Source organism: Colletotrichum truncatum (genome assembly GCF_014235925.2).
Source record: "Colletotrichum truncatum strain CMES1059 chromosome Unknown Contig_0002, whole genome shotgun sequence".
Taxonomy (NCBI): Eukaryota; Fungi; Ascomycota; class Sordariomycetes; order Glomerellales; family Glomerellaceae; genus Colletotrichum; species Colletotrichum truncatum.
The window spans coordinates 5,867,945-5,892,340 of NW_027222399.1; the positions used below are offsets into that span (position 1 = coordinate 5,867,945).

A 24,396-nucleotide genomic window follows, 5' to 3' on the forward strand; every position below is an offset into this window, starting at 1 on the left:
ATGATTGAAACGAATCGTGGCAGCCAGTGTCTGCTTGGCGACTAGAAAAAGCCTTTCATGTACCATTATTTATGCTCTCAGAGTACTCATAGCGGCCTTTTTTAAAGCCTTCTGAATGTGTTCGTACTTGCGCTTCTTCTCGAACCGGATCGCTTGCCCTGTGGTGTGCTCTCCTCTTGTCGCTGCGGCGGGCCTCGGCTCTTCTTCTTCGCCTCTGGGACGAACGTGACTTGTTTCTCGCCGTAAGAGTCTCCGCGGTTTGTCTTGTTGATGCGGCCCGACTTCTGTATTCTGGAGCCCAGCGCGGTATCTCTCTCCTTTCCACCACGCCTTTGAGTAGAGGAAGAAACCTTCATGGTCATATCCGCTTCGGCCTGAGCCTGAGCCTGAGCCTTCTTACCGAGGCCTCGCTTAGGCGCCTCCACAGGCTTAGCAGCGGAGCTGACACCGACCTCGTGAGAATCTGGAGCGGCAACAGTCGTGCTGGGATTGAGAGCACGGAATTCGTAACTGGTCTCGTCGACGGCGAAGGCATCGTCTTCGAAGAGCTTGGTGAAACGGTCGTCGCCGAGCAAGCCGGCCTTGGTGTCCACAACCTCTCTGTTCTCTTGCTTTTTGAGGAGTTTGTCGGCCAGTTTTTGGTTGACCTTGACCTTCTTGTTGCCTCTGATCCTGCTGGCGCGCTCCTTTTCGACCTTCTCCTTGATACGCTTCGTCCGCTCTTCTTCCCATACGTACGGGTTTGCGATAAGACGAGCCTGTTCGTAGAGCTTCGAGGCCACAAAGTAACCATGCATGTAAGGCCTGAGGAGGTTGGTCTTGCCGATAAGATGTTCCATGCTCAATTGCTTGAGCTCTGGTAGGGTCAAGAACTTGTAGTTGTCGTAAGTCTCCGTACGGACCTCCTCGGCCATTTCCTCGACCATGTTATCCAGGAAGGAGCACCATCTGGGAGCCGGACCCAAACTGGGTATAAAGAAGGAGTGTTGCTGCTTTCCTTCGTTGGCAGTCAGAAGCATACCAGTGTCCTTACACCAAGCACTGTTTCTTTGTCAGTCAAGGTTCATTCCCTTCAGATGAAGACAACTTACATGTCATTCAGGTCCACAATGGGTTCAACCGAAGTCCAGGGTGTGCCGTCGGTCTCGTCCCAGATTTTGATAATTCTCTTGTCAGCAGAGAGTATTTTCTTCTCCTGCGAAGCAGTGGTCATGTGAATCAATTTCTTGATCGGGAAGCCGTATCCCTGGTCTTTGCTTAGCAGGGGAACCGGGCGACGTAGATCAAAAAGTTGAACCATGCCGTTGGCAGAACCTGTGGCAATAGACAGCCCCGAAGCACTATAGTCCAGTGCGGTGATAGCTCCCTCTTGGCAAGCAAGGCGCGCAACCCTTGACTTCGACCTGGGGTCCCAGAACTCAACTGTACCGAGAGACGTTCCAAAGGCGGCAAGGCCATGTGAATTTTCAGCCAAAGCGGCGGCGTTCACACTTCCGGCTTCAATGCCTCCCTGTAAGCCAGCGCCTTCCTCGTCTCCTCCAACATCGACTTGAAATGACTTCATAAATCTTCCGATTTCGAGGTTTAATCGAAACACTTCGCCCAAGCCGTCCTGGTCCACGCCCACAGCCGGCACAAGTGCCTCTGTAGATTGCCTGTCATACAATAAATCTCTTCCATACCGAGGTATCCGAATCGTATAGTGACAACCCATAGGGGTGTGGAATTCGAGTCTTCGATCATCTTGGAGAAGCAGAGTTTTCGAGTAGTCGGACGAGAGGATCGTCAACTTCTCAGTAAGAGAATTGGTATGGCGCGCAAAAGAAAGAGACAGTTGCGGGAGGTTGTGAACGTGAATCTGGGGCTTGTAGGTTCCTGCACTGACGGCCCAATCGCCATCTTCACTGACCCGAATACAGGTGCTTGCCTCTTCAAACTCGAAATCCTGCAGCAACTCGACTCGATTCTGGTACTCCGGGTCGTTTTTGAGCGATCGCTTTCTGCGTCTTGCCAACCAATCAGGCAAAGGTCTTGCTGTTGAAGCACCAGAGACGGTATAAACCGGTACGGTTCCTGGATTTGTCAACTGCATTTTGGTTGTCGGAGACCGAGGCGAAATACACGGGCGGTTTTTGCGCGACGATGCGACGAAGATTGAAGGAAATCTGCGGTCGAGGGGAGCCAGGAAAAAAAAAGTCCTGATAAGATAAGAATGCGGTGGCCGGTGCTTCGGTGGATACGCCTACGAGAGCCACACTTGGCCCGCTGAGTAGGCTTTTCGGTGAAGCCGTGGAAAAGTAAGTCCGATTCCCCCTGCTGAATCAGGTGAAGTTGCATTAGCGTCTATCCCCACTACTGGCCAGGCACTTTAGTCGGGAGCTGTAGTCATTGGGCGAAACGCCCACCGACTTCCGATCCCCTTGGACCCTGTTAGTGCACTACGACGGGCTTTCAGCCGAACGAACTGCTCCCTGAGGTGTCTGGTTGTCAACGACCGTGCTGAGTTTCCGCCGCTATCCCGACCCGGCCAAATCTGGCTGCTGAATACACAGCAACGTTGCGAAAGCCTCAACAACCTCCACTCCAAAGACGGCCTTGATCGAGCACTGAGCATCGACGTGTCCTGGACCTGGGCGCTACAACAACTTGCGTGCAGCCGCTTGTATCTCCAATCGCATAGTATCTGAAGGCCCTGGAACAACCGTGGACTCGGTAGATGCCGACAAGCCGGTCACTTGGTCGCGCTTTCGACTCACGGAGATGGAGTCGATGACTTCGCGAATTCCAGCAGACAATCCGTTCGAAACCCTTTTCCATTGCAAACTTCACTGCAATCGATGCCGAAACGACCTTGTTCTTTTATGACTGCATTCTTCAATAAACAAACTGGCTCCTGCAGCCTTCAGGAGCTTTAACGACTGAGGGAGTTGATGTTGCGACAAGGAACGGATCCCGCCGTCGCGAGACTCGACCGCCGACATGGATACAAGCGAATACGATACTAATACCTTATTAAATGTATGTTGGACGGTTTACAGACTTGAGCTTTGAGATTAACATTTCACCCCTTCAGAATAACATCTCGTCGATCGTTTTCCGAGTTTATGAGCCTTCTCAAGAACAGGTGCAAGCATTTCCATCGGCAGCTGCCGATATCGAGACCGAACTGAGGAACCGCGGCCATATCGTATACTACGATGCTACTAGACGCGTCTTGTGGTATTTCCACGTTCCAGGCAAAGATGCGGCTTCGGCCGACGAGTCCAGTGGCATTTTGGGTAGCACGGTCGATGTCGCTGGTGCCACTCTGTTGATGGTTGAGGATGGCTCCTTCGAACCGATCAGCTTGTTCAAAGGTCGCGCACCAGGCCAACAAGCTGCAAATACACCAACAAGCTCGTCTTCGACCAATTCGGCCCTCGATTTGTCGCTTCGTAACCCGCCGACGACTAGCACTGGACCGCCGAGCTCATCCGATCCCGATTCGAAACCCGCCTCTGCCGGAGGATCCGATATTAAAAGCACAGGGTCTGTTGCTTTGAAAGATGCATACGAGCACTTTATTACGGCACTTTTATCGACAATATCGGCTTCTTTTTGTAACCGCATCTCAGCGATCCCCTTAAACTACCGAACAATTCTTCTACCCTCCAAAGTCACTCGCGGCAGTCAATCTGAGAAAGCTCTGGATACGGAATCAGCAGTTGTTGGAACCTTCAGGATCTATTTGACGACAACGGGCGGCTTAGTCATGAGTTTGTCGTTGTCATGCTGCGAAGGTCTATTATCTGTGAATGAGCCATTAAGTCCAAGTCAAATTGTTCTGGGCTCTCAGATTCTGGCAGCTCCATTTGGAGTTTTGGCGAATTACCAAGGCTTCATGGGCGGAGGTTTGCCGTATCCAGAGTTGAGCCTGGGACAAACACCTGATACTCAACTTTGGAGGAACGTGGATGCTAGATCCTCACAATGGAGAGACACCTGCATCAAAATTCTTCAATCCCGCGGGCTGTCCCCCGCCTTACTCCAGTCTTGTCCCTGGATTGCACTTCAGATGATCCGCCGAAAAAATGGTGAACAGAAAATGGATGGAAAGATGACACCGCTGCTCTCTGCTATGGCCACAATATCTTGGCCAGCCGTTCTCTGCTTCCGTAAAAAGTCTGTTGTTCTGGCACGAAATCATGGCCTTGGAGACCCCATTCTGCTTGCTCAGGATGAAACTTCAGATTTTCTGAGCGAGGCCAGGACCTGGTTTCAACTTGGGACTGACAGAGACGAGAAAGTATTGAGACGGAAAAAGGAAAGGGAAGTTGCTGCAGCGAAAGAGGCGTCAGCGTCTGTTTCAACACAGCAGCCCAACGGGCATTCTCCTTTAGGATTGAGGCGTGCAAGCAACGCAGCTGCTGTCGGTGCCATGTATCCAACGCCCCCAGATGGTGTCCAGAATCCCCTGGGCATCACACCATCTATCGACGGAACTACATCTAGCCCGGGTGCTCCAAATGCAACAGTAGCAGTCGCCGACATAGATACTGCCATGACAGATCCGGTCGCCCCTGACGCTCCGATTACAAACGGTGGCCAGGCAAGTGAAGCATATGGCGAAGGTTGGACATCGAATGAGACCAAGCAAAGAGCGGACTCTTTCCTTGGAGGTGAGAGCGACAACCTGTTCGGAGACATCGGCCCAGATATGTTTGGCGACGCCGATATTACAGATGCTGATTTCAGCTTCTTTGACGAGCAGCCTGGCGATGACTTGGACTTATCAGGCTTACCGGATTTGGGCATGCCCGATGCGCCACCATCGATGTCTTCTGTTCTTCCAGCTCCGGTACCTGAGCCTGAGAAAATGATCGCTCCTCCCGTAGAGGAGCTCAAGCCAGAACCAAGCCCTCCGATATTCACAAAACCTGAATTGAAGCATGCTAGAAGCACCTTGATGGATGAAGGCAAGCAAAGATCCAGCATTGAGAAGACGGCCGGTCTTAAGAGAGAATCGAGCCCCTTCGATCCGGACACCGTTTATAAAAGAGTTCGTGCCTCCCTGGCAGATATTGGCACCATGCCAACTAGAACGCCTTCACGAAAAGGAAGTATATTTGACAGCGTGGACTTTGACCCTGTATTACCCCTTGTCAATAAAAAATACGAGCAAGGTGGCCGGTTTGACTGTAACCCGACGTCTCGAGGGTCATCCCATGAACCGACCACGCATTCTGTACTCCAAGGCCCCCCTACTACGGATTACCTACGGAGACATGGAAAACAGAGGAAGTTGTTAAAACATCCGGAGCAGACCAGTGCGGTTATTCGCACAATTACAGGCGGACTGGAAAATGCAAATCTCAATACAAGTCCTGGAAAGGTAGAAGATTTGGCGTCAGATGCTGACGATGTCAGCTTGGTCTCAGACCAGGATGATTCCAGTTCGACAACAGATGAACCAGCATCGCCTTTCAAGTCCAGCATCAGAAGGCTAAATTTTGATGATGATGTCGTCTCTCAAGTGACTTCCTTGAGAGATATTGAATCTGTGGAAGATTCTGATCCGACATTGGCATTGGATCTTCCCAGGCTAGCGAAGGCCGAGGCAACAGAAGTTTCAATTACCAAATACTTCGAGGACGCCGAATCACTTCCAATTCATTTCTCACTTACAGACGAGGATATGATCACCATTGCCCAGATTGTGACCGAGCAGGCGGTCACCGGCAACTTGATGGTGCGCGATTCAAATGCCAACACTCTAAGCACCGCGATAGTCTCAGAAACGCGGCGTCAATTGGCGTCGCTAGGCCGGGCTGCCATAAATTCCCTGCGTGAAGTCATTCCCGCATGCCTTGGAGAGTTTAACACATGCAACTTCAAAGGCGTCGTTGAAATTCCCGACGTTCCATTGCTCGGTCAGCCTAATAGGCTACATCCAAGGCCAGTACCGCCGAGAGATTCAAATGCAGAACCACCCAAGCCAAACAATCTTTTCCAGATCCCGACGCCGCACATGGAATTACGTCGTGCAGAGGCCAGACTGTCAGTTCTTCCATCTAGCGTCCAATTCTGGGAAAGTTTAGGCCTTGGCCCAGCGCAAGGACCAAAAGATCTAAACGTTGTTTGCGTGTTTCCAAACTGGGACGGCATGCCAGACGTCGCAGCTGCTTTCTTGGATAGAATGCGGAACGTTTACGAACTCCTCAAACTTGGCTCATTTGAACGACTACCGTCCAGCTCAAAAGTGAGTGATGGGCTAATGCCATTTGAGGCAGACAAGATTGCAACTTCACCGGGGACCATAAGTCCTCATATTGGCGGAAGTTTGGCTGATCGCATGGAAGCTCTCAACCAGGCGCTCCTGTCAGCAACCGTCACAGAAAAGAATTTTGTGGTTTATTTCGTTTACCCGCCAGACCATCCCGGATCCATCGTGGAGGAATGCACCGCTTTCCAACAATTGTTCGAAATGCATAAGAGGTCGCTAACCGACCGGAGACTAACTCCAGTCAATGAATTAGTTCTACAACTGGTGCCCCTTGACTTCCTGACTTCGGCAGCGGGCATCGTTGAACCGCCCCCAAGCGAAGCTATCAAACTAGCATTGGAGACCTATGACCGCTGCACGTTGTTTGGCGGACCAATGCCATCACCTGCCATCATGCTTGAGCAGTCACTGCCCCGAGGCATCGACTTCAAGCTTGCTAACACATCTTCATCGTCTCTTATGCATGAAAATACCTGTATTCACATCGCTTATGCGCAGAGCATTGACGAGAGATGGATTACAGCGGCATGGACCGACAATAGAGGCTGCCAGCAAATGACAGTATCATACAATCTTGGACGTAAAGGCAAGCCACTGTCAACGCCGCTTAATGATGTCTATCATGAGATCTGGGAGACTACCCATGATTTGATATCTAAGTGGAAAGTCCACTGGCGGGTTATCATCACCAAATGCGGGCCTATGGATCAGCAGGAAATTGGGTTTTGGCACGGTCTTGCTCAGACTGAGTCGGTGGCAACTGTAAGCCTCACGTTGATATCAGTTGACACGAGTCCTTCGCTTCAATTGATTCCGCCAGCCATCAGAATACCAGCATCGGCATCATCGGCATTCTACACCACGCCGGTGTCAACACCACAGGCATCAATTGTCTCTCCTGAGCAAAGTGGAACTCCGGCAACGCCTATGAAGGAAAGCAACCCAGCAAACGCAGCTACACCGGGAGGCACCCCTGGTGATGGGGGTGCAGACCCAGCGGAAGGGGACGCCATCCTCCTTGACGTCACCGATCAGACTTGGGGTGCAGTGCTCTCTCATCGTCTCAGTAACGCGTCTACTTTGGGCGAACTCAACCCTGCCCTTGTCAGTGGTTATCTTGTCAAGCGTGGAGGAACGAAACTTGAAGATCCGCCGGTAGTCTTAGAAGTCAATATTGTGCACGTGGACAGCAACCCGCGGCTGTATGAGCCTCTCATGAGAGAGATGCTCACGTATTTTAGGGGGTTAGGTACCTTGGCCAGAGCAAGAGGTGTTGTAGATAGGGGGACTGATATACGGCCTTGGCATATCGCGGCGGCGGAGAAGGGCGTCCGGGCATTATACCTTTTGATGTGATTGGGAAGGGGGGTTTCAAAGGTAGACTTGCTTTTGGTCCAAAACTTGGCGTTAGACGGCGTTGGACCTGTTTACTTTCGCTAGCACTGATGGGATTCAGAGGTCATCAGAAATTCAATGATCAATATCCCAGGCCGCATTTTTCCCCCTACATGATAGTCGCTTTGCAGATGCTCCTCTATTTCAAATCTACCATATGGCCCTGCACGGTTGATGACTAGGCAAATGTCTATCCCTCATGAAGCATCCATTTAGTTAAGTTCACGCTGGTTTTCCCCCCATATTAACATAACACCAAACCCGACCCTTTCTAAACATTTCCCTCATCAAATTTATAAAAATTGCAGCATTAGGCATCCGCTTAATTCCAGAAACCAGGGAAGAGGTACTCGACGTTCTTCATGGCCTCGGGGTTGCGGCCCTCAGGCTTGGTCATGAACTTAACGGCGCCAGAGGAGGCGCCCTCCCAGTGCTTGGCGAGAACCATCTCGCTGTGCTCTTGCTTGGAAAGCTCATCAAGCACGCCACCGACGAGGCGCTTAGCGTTCTCGCCGTTAGCGGCCATGTACTTCATGACCATGGCAACGTCGACATCCTCAAAGGAGTGCCAGCAGTCGTAATCAGTGGCCATGCAAATCATCTGGTAGGCCATCTCAGCCTCGCGGGCAAGTTTGGCCTCGGGAAGGGCTGACATGTTAATAACGCTGCCGCCCCAGGATCGGTACATATGCGACTCGGCACGAGTGGAGAATTGGGGGCCCTCTGGACATCGCCTGTTAGCATGGTGCTTTCTCTTTTCGTATACGGTCATAGAAACATTGAGTGGAACTAACCCATGCAGATGATGGTTCCCTTGTCGTGCAGAACAACACCTTCGCCTTGCATATGCGCGGCGCACTTCTTGACAACCTGCGCGAGGCCCGAGTCGAAGGGGTCCGCGAAGCCGACGTGGCCGACAACACCGCCCTCGAAGAAGGTGAATGGGCGAATGCCCTTGGTACGGTCGATGACCTGGTCAGGGACAACGAAGTCCATGGGCTTAATCTCCTCGCGCAAGCTACCGACAGCAGAGAAGGCGATGACGCAACGGACGCCGATGGAGCGCAAAGCGGCGATGTTGGCGCGCGCGGGCACTTCGTGAGGTGCGAACTGGTGGTGCAGACCGTGGCGGGCAAGGAAGGCGATGGGCACGCCATTGTGCTCGAGGATCTGGATGGGCGAGGAGGGCTGGCCCCAGGGCGTGGTCGGGTTGAGAGCCGCGACAGGCGTGTAGCCCTCCAGCTTTCCCAGACCGGTGCCGCCGATGACGGCAATGTGGACAGGACCTGGAAGGAAGGCTTGTTAGCATCGATCTAAAGCATTTTCACGCGCATCCATGGAGGTGGGACGAAGAGGATGGCTTACGGTCGAAGGTGGTAGGAAGATCGGCCATTGTTTATCTTTGAGGTTGGTGTCACTAAAGGGAAAGGGGTATCTCAAGGTCAATAATGAAGGTCGTAAAGTGGAAAAGAGGGCAGCTTCGAGCTTGGTTACAGACTCAAAATCTCAGGTGGGATTGCGATACCTTGGAGGGATGTCCATTCTGACCTTTTTTTTTCGGGGGACCCCGCCGAAATTACCCCGCCATCCTTCATCCTTGATTGCGTCTCTTTAGGCCCCGCCATTGCGACCTCCCGCGCATCCCGCCATGCTATTAGAGCAATACTCCTATGAACTTCGACCACGTACCGCCAATCTTCTCACCACGTGTGGGCGAACATCACTAAATAATGGGATATTTCAAGCGCTTTCTCTTTCCAAGCATTGGAAGTTGTCACTGAAGTATATTTCGACCCTAAAGTTGGGATGGAGGGATCGTTCATATGCTCTTTTCATCTGAGGTATCTAGCTCTCTAGACTTTTGCTGGTCTTCATCCGAACTCCAACCCTAGTACATACAGACAAAACGAAAATCACTTCTATGCAATGCAAACCAAGATATTATCGCTTATTTGTTCTCCTCGGCCGTGCGCACAGGCAATTCCGTCTCTTTGGCTGCGCCATCCTTAGCTGCATCGTTCTTGGCTCCGCCGGGGTAGCGGGAGCCCTTGTCCTTGGGCTGCTTCTTCTTCTTCTTCTTCTCGTCCTCCACTGGCGGGTAGGCCTTGGTGGTAATCTCTTGCCACTCCTGTGAGGCCTGGAAAGCCGCCTGGATGGGGGCCAGGAGCTCGTTGAGAGCCTTTGTGACAGCCGGCTTCAGGAGCTGAGGCGTCAACTGATACAGGGTTAGCGTATATTCAGTTTTCACTTAGCTCGGTTCACTTACCACATCGTTCTTGAAGTCCTCATGCATATCGGCAATATTGGTGTAAACCAAGGGCTCAAGACCGTCGCGCTCGCGCTCAACACGGAACTCCTTCTTGCCCTTCAGAGCGGCCGCAGGCAGCAGTACGTACTCGACGAAAGCCAGAACACCATTGCCCTCAGCAACCTTAGGGACGCACTCGGCCTTGCGGAGCTTCTTCTGAACAACTTCGGGGGCATCGAGAAGGTCAATCTTGCTGTCTATGTAATCATACGTCAGTTTCTGGAAAGAAAACCGTTGAGTCGCATTGCCGTCTTACCAGGGTCACTTGAACTCATCTTGCCACCGTTCAGACCTGGCACCATAGGGTTGAGCAGATGCGCGCGCACTTTGTATCCGACCTTGGGCAGCCACTCGGTCGCTGCCGCGAACAATTTCCTCTGATCCATACCTGTGTGGTGTCAGTCCGAGCCTCCAAAAGCTGGCAATAGGGACAAATACCTCCGAACTGCGCATCAACACCAAGGTGTTCCTCGTCACAAACCTGGAGAACGGGGTAGAGAAGACCGCTCATTGGTGCGTTCTACAAGACCGTCAGCCTAACCCTGGCACAACTCGAACTGATCTTCTCACGTCAGACTGCTTCACAACCTCCGCACCGGCCTTCTTTGCGTCTCTTTCGCTGATGAGCGAGCTCATCTTGTAAACATCCATGATGTACTCGGGGCTCTTCTGGTAGGAGCTACCCAAGACGAACTTGAGCTTCTCGGTGGACACACCAACAGCCTGAAGAATGTTTGTGATGGCAAACTTGTAGAACTTGGCGCGCTGCTCGACGAGCTCAATCGGGGCCTTGAGGTTGTCGAGGAAACCGTGAATGTCTGCGAGGAGAACCGTCATCTCGCAGCCAGCGGCGAGGAATTGCGCCAACTTGATGGCAGGGACGAAGTAACCACAGTGCGGTCTGCCCGTTGTCGCGGTACCTGTGGCGCACCCAATCAGCCAATCTGCAAGATTACAGTTTTATTGCGATATATTTTACCCCAGTAAATCTTCGGGTTGCGTCCCTCGGCCAGAATCTTCTCAAGGATCTCGGGGTTCATGACCTCAGCCAGGTTCTCCTGGATGAGGGCGAACCTCTCCTGGGCCTTCGCACCTTCCGCCATGTTGAAGTAGATTTGAGATTCGAGAAATATAAATCGAGAGGGTATGGGTTTGCGATCGAATGGGGCGGAGGTTGCGAAAGTGACTGAGGTATGACGGTCGCAGAGAAATATTGCTGTCGGTGAGTCAAGTCGTGACTTGTCCAAAATTCGTGTCAAAGGCAGGACACTGCAATGAGACTACCCCGCCGAGGGGAGGACGTCGGAGGCCACACTGGACAAGGCCGATAGAGGGGTCTACGGGGCAATGACCCCTGACGATTGGTCGATTTCAGGGGATCCATCAGGAGGGGTTTACTCCAAATTTCACAGGGCTCTCAACCTAGAAGAGCAGTCGCATCCCGACTTACAGGCTCGCTTTTTCGCACAGGATTTATACAATCAGACATTGGGGTTGGTTAATGCAAACCGCATATATAAATTGACAGCTTATTGTTATCAAAATATCTTTCTTGAGTTGATGTTTAACTAGATTCTGTATTTAGCGCTGAGAGTAGCAACGCTCACGGCTGCTCAAAAACCCTCAAAGTGACGGCCAGCCCATGTGTACCTGCTTACCAATTTGCCGTGCATAGATACTTCCAGCGCGAAATCCAGGCGGCGGGCGGAAATTTTCCTCGCTGGCGACCTGATCCCCGTCCTCCCGGCGCCGCCACCCCGACGGATCTATGTCCATTTCAAATGAATTATTATTTGCTGCAAAAGTTTCCAAGTCTCGTTGACCAGAAGACTTCACTTTCCAAGCTTAATTACTAATCTCTGGGCTACCGGGTACCCTCAAGTGCACTGTCTGATTGTACTCTCCGCGTCAAACTCATTTTCGCTCTCTAAATCAGTAGCTTACCATCAAGCATCTCCCGAGCCCAAATCAACCTCCGCTACAACGCTATGGCGGAGGACACAGCATCGTCGTTGCCGGATCTCGACCTTGAGAATGGGACGCCCGGCTACGAGACGATTGAAGAGCGCTGCTTCTCAGCAGCCCTCATCTGCTTGGAGGGCCACTACACCATACCGCCCATGGGCCCTCAGACGGCAGCGAGGGTATCATCCATGATCGCCAAAACGCTCGAAAAGACACACACATTCAAACATGTCAGGTAAGTAGTTGCGTCGCGTGCTTAAGAGCCATCACACATATCTGACAAGAACCAGAGAAACATTGTCACGAAACGTGGAAATCTGGATATGGTTGACGAAGATTTTCGGCGCCGCCATTCCCAGTCTCACCACGCGCTCAGTAGGCCCACTGTCAAGCCTGAACGACCCTGAGAAGGGTGTCACACCTCAGGAAAGCACGGCTCTCATCGTGAAAAACCATCACAGTCTCAAGGATGATCTCTCTATTCTTAACAAACTTATGCACATTGCCAGGAACCTACTGGTGACTTCAGAGCCGGAGGTCCCTCAGGATATTTGCGCCGCCGTTCACTTCGATCAGATGGTTTATCAAACTATCATTTTGTGTGTGAACGTAACGAGCAAAGGATATGACGGCGAGATTCTGGATGAAACATCCCGAGCGAAGTTGAATGAGATAACAGACATGTACAAGAAGCTCTTGGTCACTTCCCTACAGCAAGCCCACAACTGGACTGCCAAGAACGACCGAAACAAGATGTCGTTCTGGTACGACGTTCTCTTCGACGAGGACGCGCAGCTTGATGATCCTCAAGAAGGCATGGGTGACGGTTCTGGATTCCGCGTAGATGTCGCTAAGACGGAAATCCAACACTGGCTAGAGCGCAACTCGAGGATGTGCGACACGGCTCGAAAGCTTCTCACAGATTACTCTCAGAACAAGTCCCATAAACCACCCGGCGTCCTCGCACCTATCGCCCCTCTAGCATGGAATTGGTTCCCCGAGGGACAGGTCAAGGTTCGCGCAGACAACTACAAGGAAGGGGAGCGTGTTGTGCCAACGTGGGACCCCGAAATTCAGGACAAGTTCGAGCAAGACCGGGCTTACTGCCGTGTCTCAAGAGAAATCGATACCTGGTGGCTGCGGGCTAGAGACGCTAATTATGACGGCTGGGCGGTGGCCATGCCGTCCGTCGAATTCGCCAAGCAGAGGACGGAGCACTGCAAGAACAACCTCCTCAACCGCTACACTCCGGTTCCTGTCATGCACACAACAGAAGAGGCAGAGGTCGTTGAGATTGAAGAGTCAGAACAGGACCTTCCCGAGGGCTCACCCGAGGAATACGTCGAGGATTACCATCAAATCGAAAACCTGGACGACATGATGGATGACGAGGATATTGACGATGACGAGTCGTATGGTGAAGGACCGCTGACAGGCCTCCTCACTGAGATTCCTAACATTCTCGACCCCAAGCAAATCGAGGCTCTTCACATGATTGTCAAGTCTTGCATTCTTGACTCCGCCGGCACGGGCCTGACCCGCGCGGGCGAGAACCTGCAGAAGACGCGTTGCCGTATGTTTCTTGCCCTCGACTGTGGCAAGTCCTTACTCCGTGAGATGCTTGTCTTCATTGCAGTCTGGGAGAAGGATGAGCAGTCCCTCATCTTCCAGATCACTTCCCAGCTCATCGAGGCTTTGCATCACTCCGCCCTAGTTCCATATGCTTGGAACTCCCTACGCATCCCAAAGGATATCATCTCCCCGGCCCAGACCGTTCTCCTTCGCCTCGTCAACCATATTTTCCGCAGTCGCATCAGCAACCCACCGCAGGACAAGAAGGACCAGGATCGCGATGTGAAGCTCGTCATGTTTTTCTTCAGCTTCTTCCGCAGCCGCATTGTCCCCGAATGTGTTGCTCTCATGCACCTCCAGGCACAGATCCGCGAGGACAATGTCGACCCAGCCGAGTTTCCTGTCGATACCTGGGACATGGAACGCGCTAAAGATGGTCTCGCACAGTACCTTGACTTCCTTACCACCGCTTCTGAGATCGCCGAGTCGCGCAAGAAACTCATCGAGTGGGAGGCTGTGTACGACCTCATCACTCTCCTCAACGGCCTCGAGGCCGGCGTTCCTAAGAAGCCTCTCGTCGATGCTGTCCCGAGTCGCAACCGCCCCGCTGCCGCCGACCAACAACAAAGCTCCAGCGCCAACACCACACCGATCGTTGAGCGTCCTTACTCAACGAACGACAGCCTCCCGCCCTCTCCACCCCCGCCGTCCCTCTCTGACCCGGCACATAAGTACCCTTGGTCCGGCATCAAGGGTCAGATCTTTACGATCCTTGCCACCCTCCTCCAACCCCCGCCGGGACAGTCATCTCCAGGCAACCCAGAGGTACAAAACCAGATGGTTAACCACAACGGTATCGTGCCCCTGCTCAACTGCTGCGCTTACGACGACCACAACCCCTTCGCCAAGGAACGCGTTACGATCTGTCTCAAGTGGCTTCTGGACGGCTGCGAGGCCGCAAACAATTTCTTCCGCGAGCTCGTCAACCTCGCGCCCCCGCCGAACCTGCGACCTCCTCCGGGAGGCACGACCACCTCCACCATCCGTGTCGACGGCATCCAAGGCGAGGTCAAGGTCCAGGTCCGCTCCAATTCGGCACCGGCAGGCGACGGCACATCTCAAGAAGACGGTGATGGGAAGAAACACGTGCACGACCCGTACGGTCTGGCGGAAAGCGCGGCCAAGATGAACCTCTCAAACAAACGGCAGGGTACCAACGAGCCTTTCACGGAGGACGACTTCATGTAGACATGTTCACGGATTTACAAAAGGGAGAACCGGGCGCAAGTAGCATAACATTGGGAAAGGAAAGGGGAAAAGTCCAAACCTCACAGTCTCAATTTTCTTTTTTGGTAGTGTAAAGAGCGAGCATCAAGGATGACCATACAAAAAGAAGGATAGAAAGGGGTGGGGGACGAAAACAAAGATCTATTTCAAAAAAAAAAAAAAAAAAAAAAGGAGCGAGGTGCCATCGTGTGTGTGTCCTGTGTTCCATCACCAGAAGCATCCCTCCCATCCTTTCTACAATTTTATAAATAAATGTAAAACGAACGTGGGATAACGCCGAGAATAAGGGGGGAAACGAACCAAAAAGGAGAAACCCGTCAGCCATAAACACCTCCCGAAGAAAAGAAAGAAAAGATGAAAAATAAAATTAACGAAGAAAAAAAAAAAAGCCTCCGTGTCATCCTCCTTACCCCGACTAGCGGCGGTAGGCGCCAGAATCCGAGGTACGAAACGCGCAATGGACCGCGTTATTGTATGGTGCATACCGGTGTCCCGAGGTCATGACCATCCCCCCTGGCGGCTGCGTATACTTCACGTTCTGATGAAGAACTGAGTAGGACTGTTGAGGATGGACAGGCTGGGGGGAGATCAACTCCATATTGTTCGACTGGGTCTCCATTTGGAAGAAGACACCATTGTCGTCGGGTGGACTGGGTAGCCCTGCTGCGCTTGAGGAGGACATTGCTCGCCATCGCTCTTGTTGCTCCCAGTGGTGACGGTCCATGGACGCCTGGGCCGATGGCTGCGCCTGGTTTAGATATGTATAGTGCCTCGCAAACCCGACAGGCCCGGAGTGGCTCAAGTCCATCGTCTCGGCTTCAAGGGCATCATGGGTATGATCGAGGTCTGGGCTCTGGCTCTGGAAACTCTGCGGACTGAGAGAGCCGTATTCAGATGGCGCAGACATTCCCATCTGGCTTGGGCTTCCTCCAGTTGAGGGGCCATGTTGCTGGCGACGATTGTTGCGTTTCTTGCAGTTATACTTGCTGAGGCTCCACTTGTCAAATTGCTGGCGGTAGGATCTAGTTCTATCAGTAAAAGTGTTAGTAAGGTTGCCCCCAATTGTAGGACAAGTGAAAGGTAAAGCGGTCTGTTGCACAAGGTGAGAGGGGTATGTATGCTGAAGACAGCTGGGCATAGTAAATTAAGGTAAAGTCGGGTTGAACCAAATAATACAAAGGTAGAATAGTTGACTAACGAAGCTCTGAAGTTATAATTCTTTTGCATTATGTCCCTGACATCGTCCAAAGTCCGGTTCTCGTTTATGTAGAGATTCGTGATGACATCGCGGTGCTCTTTCCAGGCTTTGGTCATAGTTGCGCTGGTGGACAAGGGACTCTAACTGGGTAATCTCGGGTCATTGAAAGAAAAGAGTTCGACAAGAATGGAAGGCTGAAATGGATGTCACCGTTGCATTTGTGAACCGAGGTTGTATAATCAAAATGATTACAAGAGGGGAACTGGGAAACAGTTTTTTCAACGTATGTATATAACCATTTTCAGGATCAGGCTGTTGATCCTCTTTCACGGCTTTTTGAACAGGCTACGATGAGGTGCCCAGGCAATTCTGGGGCTGACGAAGAGAGAAAAAACACTTATGGAGTAGGCTTCCCGCTGGCTCGAGAACATTGGAGGTCTTGCATGTTGTTTACGTTGGCTGTAGCAGCACTTGCGGTCGAGGATTTTCACCGAGTCCACTAAGAGGCAGACAACACATCCTCAAAACCGCCTATCGGCACAATTGCGCGCAAAGATTAACGATGGCAGGGTACTCAAATCTGCCTTTCTCCATCGGTTAACAGCCTTGGTTCCCAATGGAGGGGAGGAGGCTGAGGGGAGTGTGGAGGACATTGTGTTCCACACCACCTTGAGGACAACCCCTCACCGAAGGTCTGCGAGGTAAGTCAAGGTGTACAGAACATCTCAAACATCTAACCTTTCTATTAAAAGTGCAACAAGCTATGTTGGTTGCACATATGGTACCCATTCTTCTGGCCGAGTCGCAGTGCGCACCGCTTTGGCTCTTAGTTGACAAAGCAATGCCTCACCTCTGTCGTGACATGTTGTGTTTTTGCTAGCCATAACGGGAATTTGAGCATTGAACTTGCTACTTTCCGCACTTATAATTGAGGCTTCCCCCATGGGTTGGAGGCATCCACGTGAATTATATGCAGGCTTCGGCACCGTGTCTCAGCGAGGACGCGAATGATCAAATAGAGCTGGTTGGTGTCAGACATTCAACACAGCCGACCTGGGAACAACGCTAAGAATCTTCGAACTGTTGGGTTGCAATGAAATTCAACTGATATCTTGAAATTCCACCAAAAGTCAAGATAGAGATGTCGCAAAGTAAAATTATGGTTTACATTGTGAGACCTATATATTATCGCAGGGAAAAAAGTCAAGTTGGTATCCTCCATAACGCGATGGCAGCAAAGAAAGCAAGCAGGTGTAAGGCTGTGTTGTTTGGAGTTGGTGTGGCCAATCGAAAAAAAACGCCACCGCATCACTGCGGCGCGTTCGCCTACTCACAAGGCTAGGCAGTAAGGCAACCGAAGAGGGGCACCCTGTCAACATAACACCGCCTCATTTACTAAAAAAGCAGGGCGGATTTGACAAGTTTTAGTCAAATTTGAGGCAGATTTTGTGTGCATGTGGGAGACGAGCAGAAAGATGGTGTCCGAAGAGCCCCTTACGCCTTCTTTTCGTCCACCGGCGCCTTGGTTGCAGGAATAGCGGCGCTCGCAGAAGGACCATCTACAGGACTCATTAATTCCGGGCTTGCGGTAGGATCAGAACCAGTGACGCCAGCTTCTTGGGCTTGGTGGTTGCCTGAGGTTGTGGTGACTGGCGAGACAGCAGCAAACTTCTCGTCGGAAGCAACGACAGGCGAGGCGGGCGAGGAGGGGGAAGCTGATTCAGCAGGCCCAGTAGCTCCCGCAACGTTCTTGATGATCTCAAACCACTTCTGGGCGTCCGCAGGAGTGTGTGCCTTGAAAGCCAGCTCAGCAGTGCCACTAAGCTTGGCACTCATAGATCCGCTCTTGTCTTTGCCCTTGACATTGAATTTGTCTCCGCTAGGCTGCCCAATAATTGCGTCGGGTAAGTAGATAGATAGCTCCGGCTTGGGGTCAACTCGAGCGTTATCAGAATCTTTAAACTCGTGCAAGAACTTGGCTGGGGTTACAACGTAGTAGCCAGTAGAGTAGCCCCAGGACAACTTATTGCGTGATTTGCGCTCCAGGGTACCTTCGATAAGAGGCTTGACTGCCACGTGGTCCATGTTGGGGAAGGTGACAGACTCAACCGATCGAGGGGGCTCGTTGGGATTGACTAGACGGTCGCCGCTACGGGCTACAAAGCCCTTCCACTCCATATCAGGAGGGACCCGTTGGATGGCGCCGAGCATGTCAGAGTACAAGGCGCGAACCTTCTCCGCCTGGCCTCCAGTCAATTGAATGAATGCCTCCATAGCTTGCTGGATGACCTCAATAACGTGGGCCTCAAAGGCTTCGAAGTTGTGTTGGACGGCAATCAAGTCGTTGCGGTTGTTGTTTTCCTCGAGAACCTGCTTGTGAAGCCTATGCAGGACACCACGGTGAACGACATAAGGGTCGTCAGAGCCATGCATCTTACCGCCAGCCGATTCAAATGCAGCGGTCTGTTGGCCCAGGAGCTCAATGTGCTTTTGCGTGGTGTTGCGAGCCTTGTCGACTTCCTTAGCACCCTTCTGGGCCCCGTGGGCCAGCTCCTTGCTCTTGTGCTTGATTTCTTTATGTAAACGCTCCAGCACAGGAAGAACCGACCCCTTGATGCTCTTTTCCGTCTCGATATTGGTGTTGATAATAGCCTGAGTGTTGGAGCGCATGTTCTCGAAGTAGCCCGCAACTCCGCCAAGGCTTTGGTCAAAATGATGGCCCTCCTTCAAGGGGTGGGAGATGACCTTGAGGGCCTTCTCATATTCTTTCGACTGAGCCCGGTGAATCTTTTCGACCGCCTCCATGTAGTCCTCCAAGTATCCAACGGCATGTTTCCAGGCCTGAAGACGCTCCGCAAGGAGACCAGCGGTCTGGGCGCAAACTGTTAGCTGATATCAAGCGAGGGGATGGCCTTGCGAGAACGAAGTAAAGGGAATATGAAATGGACATATGAGTCAAACTAAAACAATGAAGAGACTATACTCACGCTGGTAGGGTCGACCTCGGGCACCGCTTCGTCGGCAGTCGAGTTGGTCATGATCGTCCCTGACCTTGTGGGCAGTGTCTTGGTGTCCGCCATCTTTTCACGATGTGCAGTTACGGTTTGAATGGTACTCTAGTTGCCGGATCCGATTGAGAGGAGTATCGTGGATGTAAATAAGTTCGCTCAAGCTGCTTTTAGGTAGTCGGTTGGGATAGGGGAGCGCGAGACTGCAAGAAGTAGGGCAGCGGTTGTTATATCGCCAGCGACAGAACTGCAGTAGCTGTCCTATCCCTTCCCCCTTCCCCGCCAGTGACAACTGGTAATTAAACTGCCCAAGCTCCCTGCACCACAGAAGCGTATGACGTTCTCCACTACCGCTGCTAACCCTTTGGTCTTAGCGCCCAGATATTCTCGCTTGCACTGGTCCCCAAAAGTGGAGTCACCGGCCCCCTGTGACGATCCTCGCTTTTGAAGGGCAAATCCAGACTTCCCGTTTTGCTGTGCTGCTTGTGGTGAAAACCAACTAAGACAGGCAATGTCTACCACGTCTTAGTTGGATTATCGCCTTTTGTTCGGCACTGTCTCTTGCGCTGGCACCCGTCAGGTGTTTCTGTTGCGACACGCTAAATGAGAGCCAAGCAGTGATTCCATAGGGTTATGACGTCAACATCTAGTGAACAGTCCCCTACTTTCCATCGCACAACGGCGCTAGTTGAGATTAGATGGTCCCTGTCCGTCCTGCCAACAGTAATGGTAGTGACGTTGTGGCACATCATGTGTGAAAGCTAACAAATATGTTAAACTGAAATCATGGTAATGTCGCACATGCTAGGATACCCTTTCGTCAAATAACAAGCTTTTCGATCGTCCAGAGGCACTGTTCCGCGATGACGGCCATTCAATACTTGATGACAGGGTTACAGCCTAAGGACTGACCATTCAGAATTCGGATGGAAATCTGGACCGGGCCCCTTGAGCCGATTGGCCTCATTCATGGTCTTGGCCTAGCTTACCCGAATGCTGCTCGTGATGAAGGGGCAATGCGCAGTGAAGCCACCAGGTTAGGAAAATTTCTGAAGCCTTTACACTGTTGGCAGGGGCGCGGTTGAAAGGGCTTGATCGTGGCGTCCAATCAATTGTGGAACCAACTCCTGCTCTCTTTTGTCTCAGATCTTGCTGTTTTTCCCCCTGTCTTTGTATTGCATAAAACAACATCGTATCTGCATGATATGTGTGTAAACAGCGCTCACTGCACGTTGATGGAAGATTCGGAACAACCTAAGGATATTTTTGTGTCAATAACGAAAGATATGCGACTTCTGACGGTGCAGCTTACATATTCGGCAATGACGATAACCAGATGCGTACAACAAAAGGATATTCATCTTAGCCAAGTCAGATGATATTGATAGCAACTCCTTACTCCGAGAAACTAGGGACCTGTCGAACGTAGGTAGGGATACACATCTGTGCCCATATGTGATGACCAACGTGCTCCTCCAGAGCTACTAGACAATGTCACTGGTTGCTGGAACACCGTTGCAAAATGGACCTAGAAGCAGAATATAGATATAGTGCACATATTGATTGCGTTCACGACACGGAATACCTTATAAAACCACGTAATTATATAGCAATAATTAGTCAGACCTGTATCGTTTCGCTACCAGGCGCATCTTGGAAGTGCCTGCTCCATTCTAGCCCATGGCTACAACGCGACGGATCGCCGTCTTCTACGACACAAATCATCTAAACATCGACTAACCAGTTCACCCCATGGAGTAAAGGTTAGCCACAAGCCCCTGTAACCAAATAGCCTAGATCTTACATGTTGCAATGCAGCAGCGGCGTGGGTGTCCGACATCGGCCGGCGATGGAGAAGCTGTCACCGGGGGTCGGCGGAAGTGGAGACATGCCGTGCCGTATCCTCAGCACTCTAGCGGGGCGAGATTTCCGAACGATTTAGTGCCGAGGAGCTCGTCCTCGGCATTGCGACAACCCGTCCGTGAATGAGTAATTTTATTTCAGGATGATGCAATTTCTGCTAGCTGTTTGTAGGCCATATGGGCTTCGCATGTGACTGAATTTTGCAACGTCGTGCTCGCATCCCGCCACTGTACTAGAGACAAGGCTATGACACACTGTAACATGGGAGAGGACGTCAGATAGTAATAGGCACATTAAGTAGTATCAATTTTTGTTCATTTGGTATCTCGCGTTCGACATGCCGCGCTCTAGACGGTGGGTATATCGTGTAACCTTTGAATGCCTTCCCAATATCGCCCCATTTTCCCATTAACATCAAATCAATCCGTGTACATGTGTCCTAGCAGCCAAGGAGTCCTGTTGCCTCAAGGCGCAAATCTAATACTGTAAACTTCAAAAAGGGTACCGCCCAGTCTGGGTTCCCGCTTCCCCCAACGCCAATGCCATGCTAAAATACCCGAGTGCCGCCCTCTATAATATAGGTTTAAATCAAATGAGTGAAAATCTCCTACTGGAAATCTCAGTAGACCCTTTCTCGTCCTTGGAAGAGATGCAATCTGCGGTCTTCACCACCCTGAGCCGCGTGAAGCAGGGTGGTCATGCTCGCAGGGCGATGCCATGAACGGTGCGAGCCTCCTGGGGTAGTTGGTTCGCTACCGGCACCACCCTGGTGCTCTGGAATCATGCTCAGAGGGTCCGCAAGGGGGGCATCGGTAGCAGGAGGCGTGTTGGGAGCACTCATGGCGGAGAAGTAATCTGGAAGTGCCTCGCCAGCTTGACCCCTAACCCGAGCAGGAGTCTTAAGGGCTGTGGTGTAACTAGGCACCTTGCTCAAGGTAGCCATATCAGGGAAATCGAGGTGCTCGGGCGAGTTGCGGCCTGACGAGTGAGAATTGGGGTGGTCCTCGGCGCTGTTGTGGCGAGTCAGTGCAGCAGAGTGTGTCTGCGAGCTGTGGCCAGTAGGTGCTGATGTGGGAGCAGCTACATCCTCAGTAATGGCGTTAAGTGAGTTGAAAGACGTGTTGCGTTGAGACGGGTCCAAAGAGACGTTCTGGAGGCGAGATGACAGTGCGGCGGGTGCAACACCATGCCCGTTCATCATTGCAAGAGAGGCCAGATTTTCCGAGGAGCCAGCACGAGACTGAGCATAAAAGGGACTGCTGAAGCCTGACTGGATGCCGGGTGTTTGGAATCCGGGAGTCTGGAAGCCGCTCATATCGACGTCTTCGTACAACTGGTCGAGAACGTGTTCGCCATAGCCCGGGGGCGCGATTCGAGTAACTTCAGCTTGAGAAGCTGTTGAGGAGCCGGGAGCCTGGTCGACAAGAACTCCATGTTCGTCGAGAGGCATGTTTGGGGAGATGAAGATGGAGACGGGGAGGGTGGCTCGCAGCTAAAGATTGTTAGTAATTGAAGAAGATTGTAGGAAATACTAGGGAGCGAATTACCTCTGAAATATGTCCATCTGGGTTCTTCAGGGCAACAACAAGCTTCAACTTGTGTCGCACCTTGATTCCGTTGTGGTTTAGGTCCTGAACACACTGTCGCAGTCTCTTCGGTAGGTTGAGCTTCTTCTCCACCAACCAACCCTCCTGGCCAGTGTCCTCGATAGTGTCGTGCCAATGCTCGTCTCTGTCGACCTCGAACTTCCAGTTGGAAACTTCTCTCTCTGTCCTATGCTCCTTGAAAATGTTGCCAGTAGGTCCCTGCAGTGTGCATTCGCGGATCTCCAGCATCTTGACCGTGATCTCACCCAGCTCCAGACCCTTCAACAGCGGTGTGAAGCGCATCTGAAGGGGGACGGAGGCCCCGAAGACGACAGCCTTCTGCGGGATGATGATGGAATAGTCAACCTTATTAGGCCAGATGTTTTCGACGCTCATGGCATGGAGGAACTCGAGGGCGGCGGGTTCGAGGGTGCGGATGATGCGCAGGGCCTTGTAGGCATGCAGATCATAGGCAAGCTTGCCGCGGGCGACAGTAGCCTTGAGCTTGTAGGTGATGCTCGCTTCGGGGATTCCTTCGACACTCTCGGCGGTGTTGCCGGGCAGGGTAAACTCGAACGGCCACTCATAGTTGCCGGCCGGCAAAATGGTGTTCTTGCCACCAGTGCCGCCGACGAACGGAGCCCATCGATGCTGGAGCAGGGTAGTGGTCTTATCGACCTTCTGGCTCGATACGCCAGAAGCGGCGCTCTTGGAGTAATCCCACCTGCAGAAGGGGGTCAGGTCAGCTGGCCGATCTGCAAAGTCGAACCGGGGCTAGGGAGTGGCTCATACGATAATCGGAGAGTGCCGGTCAGTCGGAGGTGAACATCTTCGATCTTGAGGGGAGTGGGCAGACACAGCACCACAACACCCTTGAGAATCTGACCAGCAGACTCGTCCTCTCCTCCACGAAATACGATAAAGTCATTGTCGAGTCTGCAAAATAGATAAAGTTAGTAGGCAAGCACTGAGAATGCGACTTTACGAGAGGGGAGAAATTGCGTTGGACGAAAGTAGTAGAGCATACCTGATCTCAAAGAGGGAAGCGGCATGCTTGCCCGTGACGGTCGAGAATGGATTGAATGACGGCATCTTCAGCGGTTGGAGACAACATGAACCAAGCAATATGCCTGGCAAGAGGAAAGCGGCCTAAACATTTGGGATGGGGAGGTCTGGAGGCGGGCTTGTATTTATTAACGGAGCATCCATTTGGGTACGAAGATACATTCATCAGATCAAAGGTGGGCTTAGACCAGGCAAAGCGCAAGCGCAAGCATGATTAGCAACATCAACCTGGGAGGGAGAAAAAAAAAAAAAGCGCCGGTGCCTTCATCTCACAAACGGGCAGCCCACCACCGAGGGGTGGACGACGTGGGCGTGGGTGTCGTGGTGGGGCAGGGCCGGGAGAGATAGATCCATGAGAGAAAGACTGTTCCTTGTTCAGGGTCCCTGGAAGCCCGAACTTTGAACGGAGTTGGATAAGGAGAGAATGGGACGAGGCCTGGGCCTGCGCTGGCTTGCGTATGGTACGTCCACTGTAAGGATGATGGGGGCCAGCGGCAGCCACCGAACAAGGACGACGGCCCAAAACGGAGCCGGGGGGTGACCATGGCAGGTAAAGAAACGAGGTGCAGGGCTGGGTCGATGCACCAGCGTAAGGTACGAGACTAGATACGTATCACTACAGAATTCCATGCGAGGCGAAGAAAATAAAGAAAACTACTCTAATAATGAGGTAAGGCACAGGTGGTACGTGCATTTGCCCCCCTCCCCCATCCTAAGATACTGCTGGCTACGGGAAGAGAATCCCGACCAGACACCGACCCAGCAGGGAAGAGGAGTGAGTAGTGAGCAGTACGAGACTGGCAGGCTCCTCGTCATGGATCCCAGCGGTCAAGGCAGGGGTATGTGTGTGTGTGTATATGTGTGTGTGTGTGAGCTGCGCTATCTGC

At 52.0% G+C, this 24,396-nt stretch overlaps 8 protein-coding genes across 8 annotated transcripts; 2 read left to right on the forward strand and 6 right to left on the reverse strand.

Annotated features, from left to right (window-relative positions):
• Nucleotides 1-101: 101 nt before the first annotated feature.
• On the reverse strand, nucleotides 102-2,092 carry CTRU02_204553 (WD repeat protein; the record flags this gene model as incomplete). Its single annotated transcript, XM_036721027.1, has 2 exons — nucleotides 102-1,041; nucleotides 1,092-2,092. 2 exons carry the CDS (start codon nucleotides 2,090-2,092, stop codon nucleotides 102-104), a joined length of 1,941 nt encoding a protein of 646 aa, XP_036587012.1.
• Nucleotides 2,093-2,979: 887 nt separating this feature from the next.
• CTRU02_204555 (uncharacterized protein) lies at nucleotides 2,980-7,618 on the forward strand (the record flags this gene model as incomplete). Its single annotated transcript, XM_036721029.1, has 2 exons — nucleotides 2,980-3,018; nucleotides 3,074-7,618. 2 exons carry the CDS (start codon nucleotides 2,980-2,982, stop codon nucleotides 7,616-7,618), a joined length of 4,584 nt encoding a protein of 1,527 aa, XP_036587013.1.
• A 361-nt stretch (nucleotides 7,619-7,979) lies between these two features.
• CTRU02_204556 (5 -methylthioadenosine phosphorylase) lies at nucleotides 7,980-9,050 on the reverse strand (the record flags this gene model as incomplete). The annotated part of the gene is made up of 3 exons (XM_036721030.1): nucleotides 7,980-8,380; nucleotides 8,452-8,943; nucleotides 9,023-9,050. The coding sequence occupies 3 exons, from the start codon at nucleotides 9,048-9,050 to the stop codon at nucleotides 7,980-7,982; spliced, it is 921 nt and encodes a 306-aa protein (XP_036587014.1).
• A 555-nt stretch (nucleotides 9,051-9,605) lies between these two features.
• On the reverse strand, nucleotides 9,606-11,068 carry CTRU02_204557 (tyrosyl-trna synthetase; the record flags this gene model as incomplete). Its single annotated transcript, XM_036721031.1, has 6 exons — nucleotides 9,606-9,872; nucleotides 9,924-10,162; nucleotides 10,222-10,353; nucleotides 10,404-10,485; nucleotides 10,536-10,885; nucleotides 10,945-11,068. 6 exons carry the CDS (start codon nucleotides 11,066-11,068, stop codon nucleotides 9,606-9,608), a joined length of 1,194 nt encoding a protein of 397 aa, XP_036587015.1.
• Nucleotides 11,069-11,953: 885 nt separating this feature from the next.
• Nucleotides 11,954-14,750, forward strand: CTRU02_204558 (Copper transport protein 86; the record flags this gene model as incomplete). Its single annotated transcript, XM_036721032.1, has 2 exons — nucleotides 11,954-12,165; nucleotides 12,221-14,750. 2 exons carry the CDS (start codon nucleotides 11,954-11,956, stop codon nucleotides 14,748-14,750), a joined length of 2,742 nt encoding a protein of 913 aa, XP_036587016.1.
• A 454-nt stretch (nucleotides 14,751-15,204) lies between these two features.
• Nucleotides 15,205-16,103, reverse strand: CTRU02_204559 (uncharacterized protein; the record flags this gene model as incomplete). Its single annotated transcript, XM_036721033.1, has 2 exons — nucleotides 15,205-15,817; nucleotides 15,988-16,103. 2 exons carry the CDS (start codon nucleotides 16,101-16,103, stop codon nucleotides 15,205-15,207), a joined length of 729 nt encoding a protein of 242 aa, XP_036587017.1.
• Nucleotides 16,104-17,481: 1,378 nt separating this feature from the next.
• On the reverse strand, nucleotides 17,482-19,067 carry CTRU02_204560 (ph domain protein; the record flags this gene model as incomplete). The annotated part of the gene is made up of 2 exons (XM_036721034.1): nucleotides 17,482-18,858; nucleotides 18,975-19,067. 2 exons carry the CDS (start codon nucleotides 19,065-19,067, stop codon nucleotides 17,482-17,484), a joined length of 1,470 nt encoding a protein of 489 aa, XP_036587018.1.
• A 2,410-nt stretch (nucleotides 19,068-21,477) lies between these two features.
• Nucleotides 21,478-23,536, reverse strand: CTRU02_204561 (arrestin; the record flags this gene model as incomplete). Its single annotated transcript, XM_036721035.2, has 4 exons — nucleotides 21,478-22,350; nucleotides 22,406-23,168; nucleotides 23,237-23,380; nucleotides 23,472-23,536. The coding sequence occupies 4 exons, from the start codon at nucleotides 23,534-23,536 to the stop codon at nucleotides 21,478-21,480; spliced, it is 1,845 nt and encodes a 614-aa protein (XP_036587019.2).
• Between the last annotated feature and the right edge of the window lie 860 nt (nucleotides 23,537-24,396).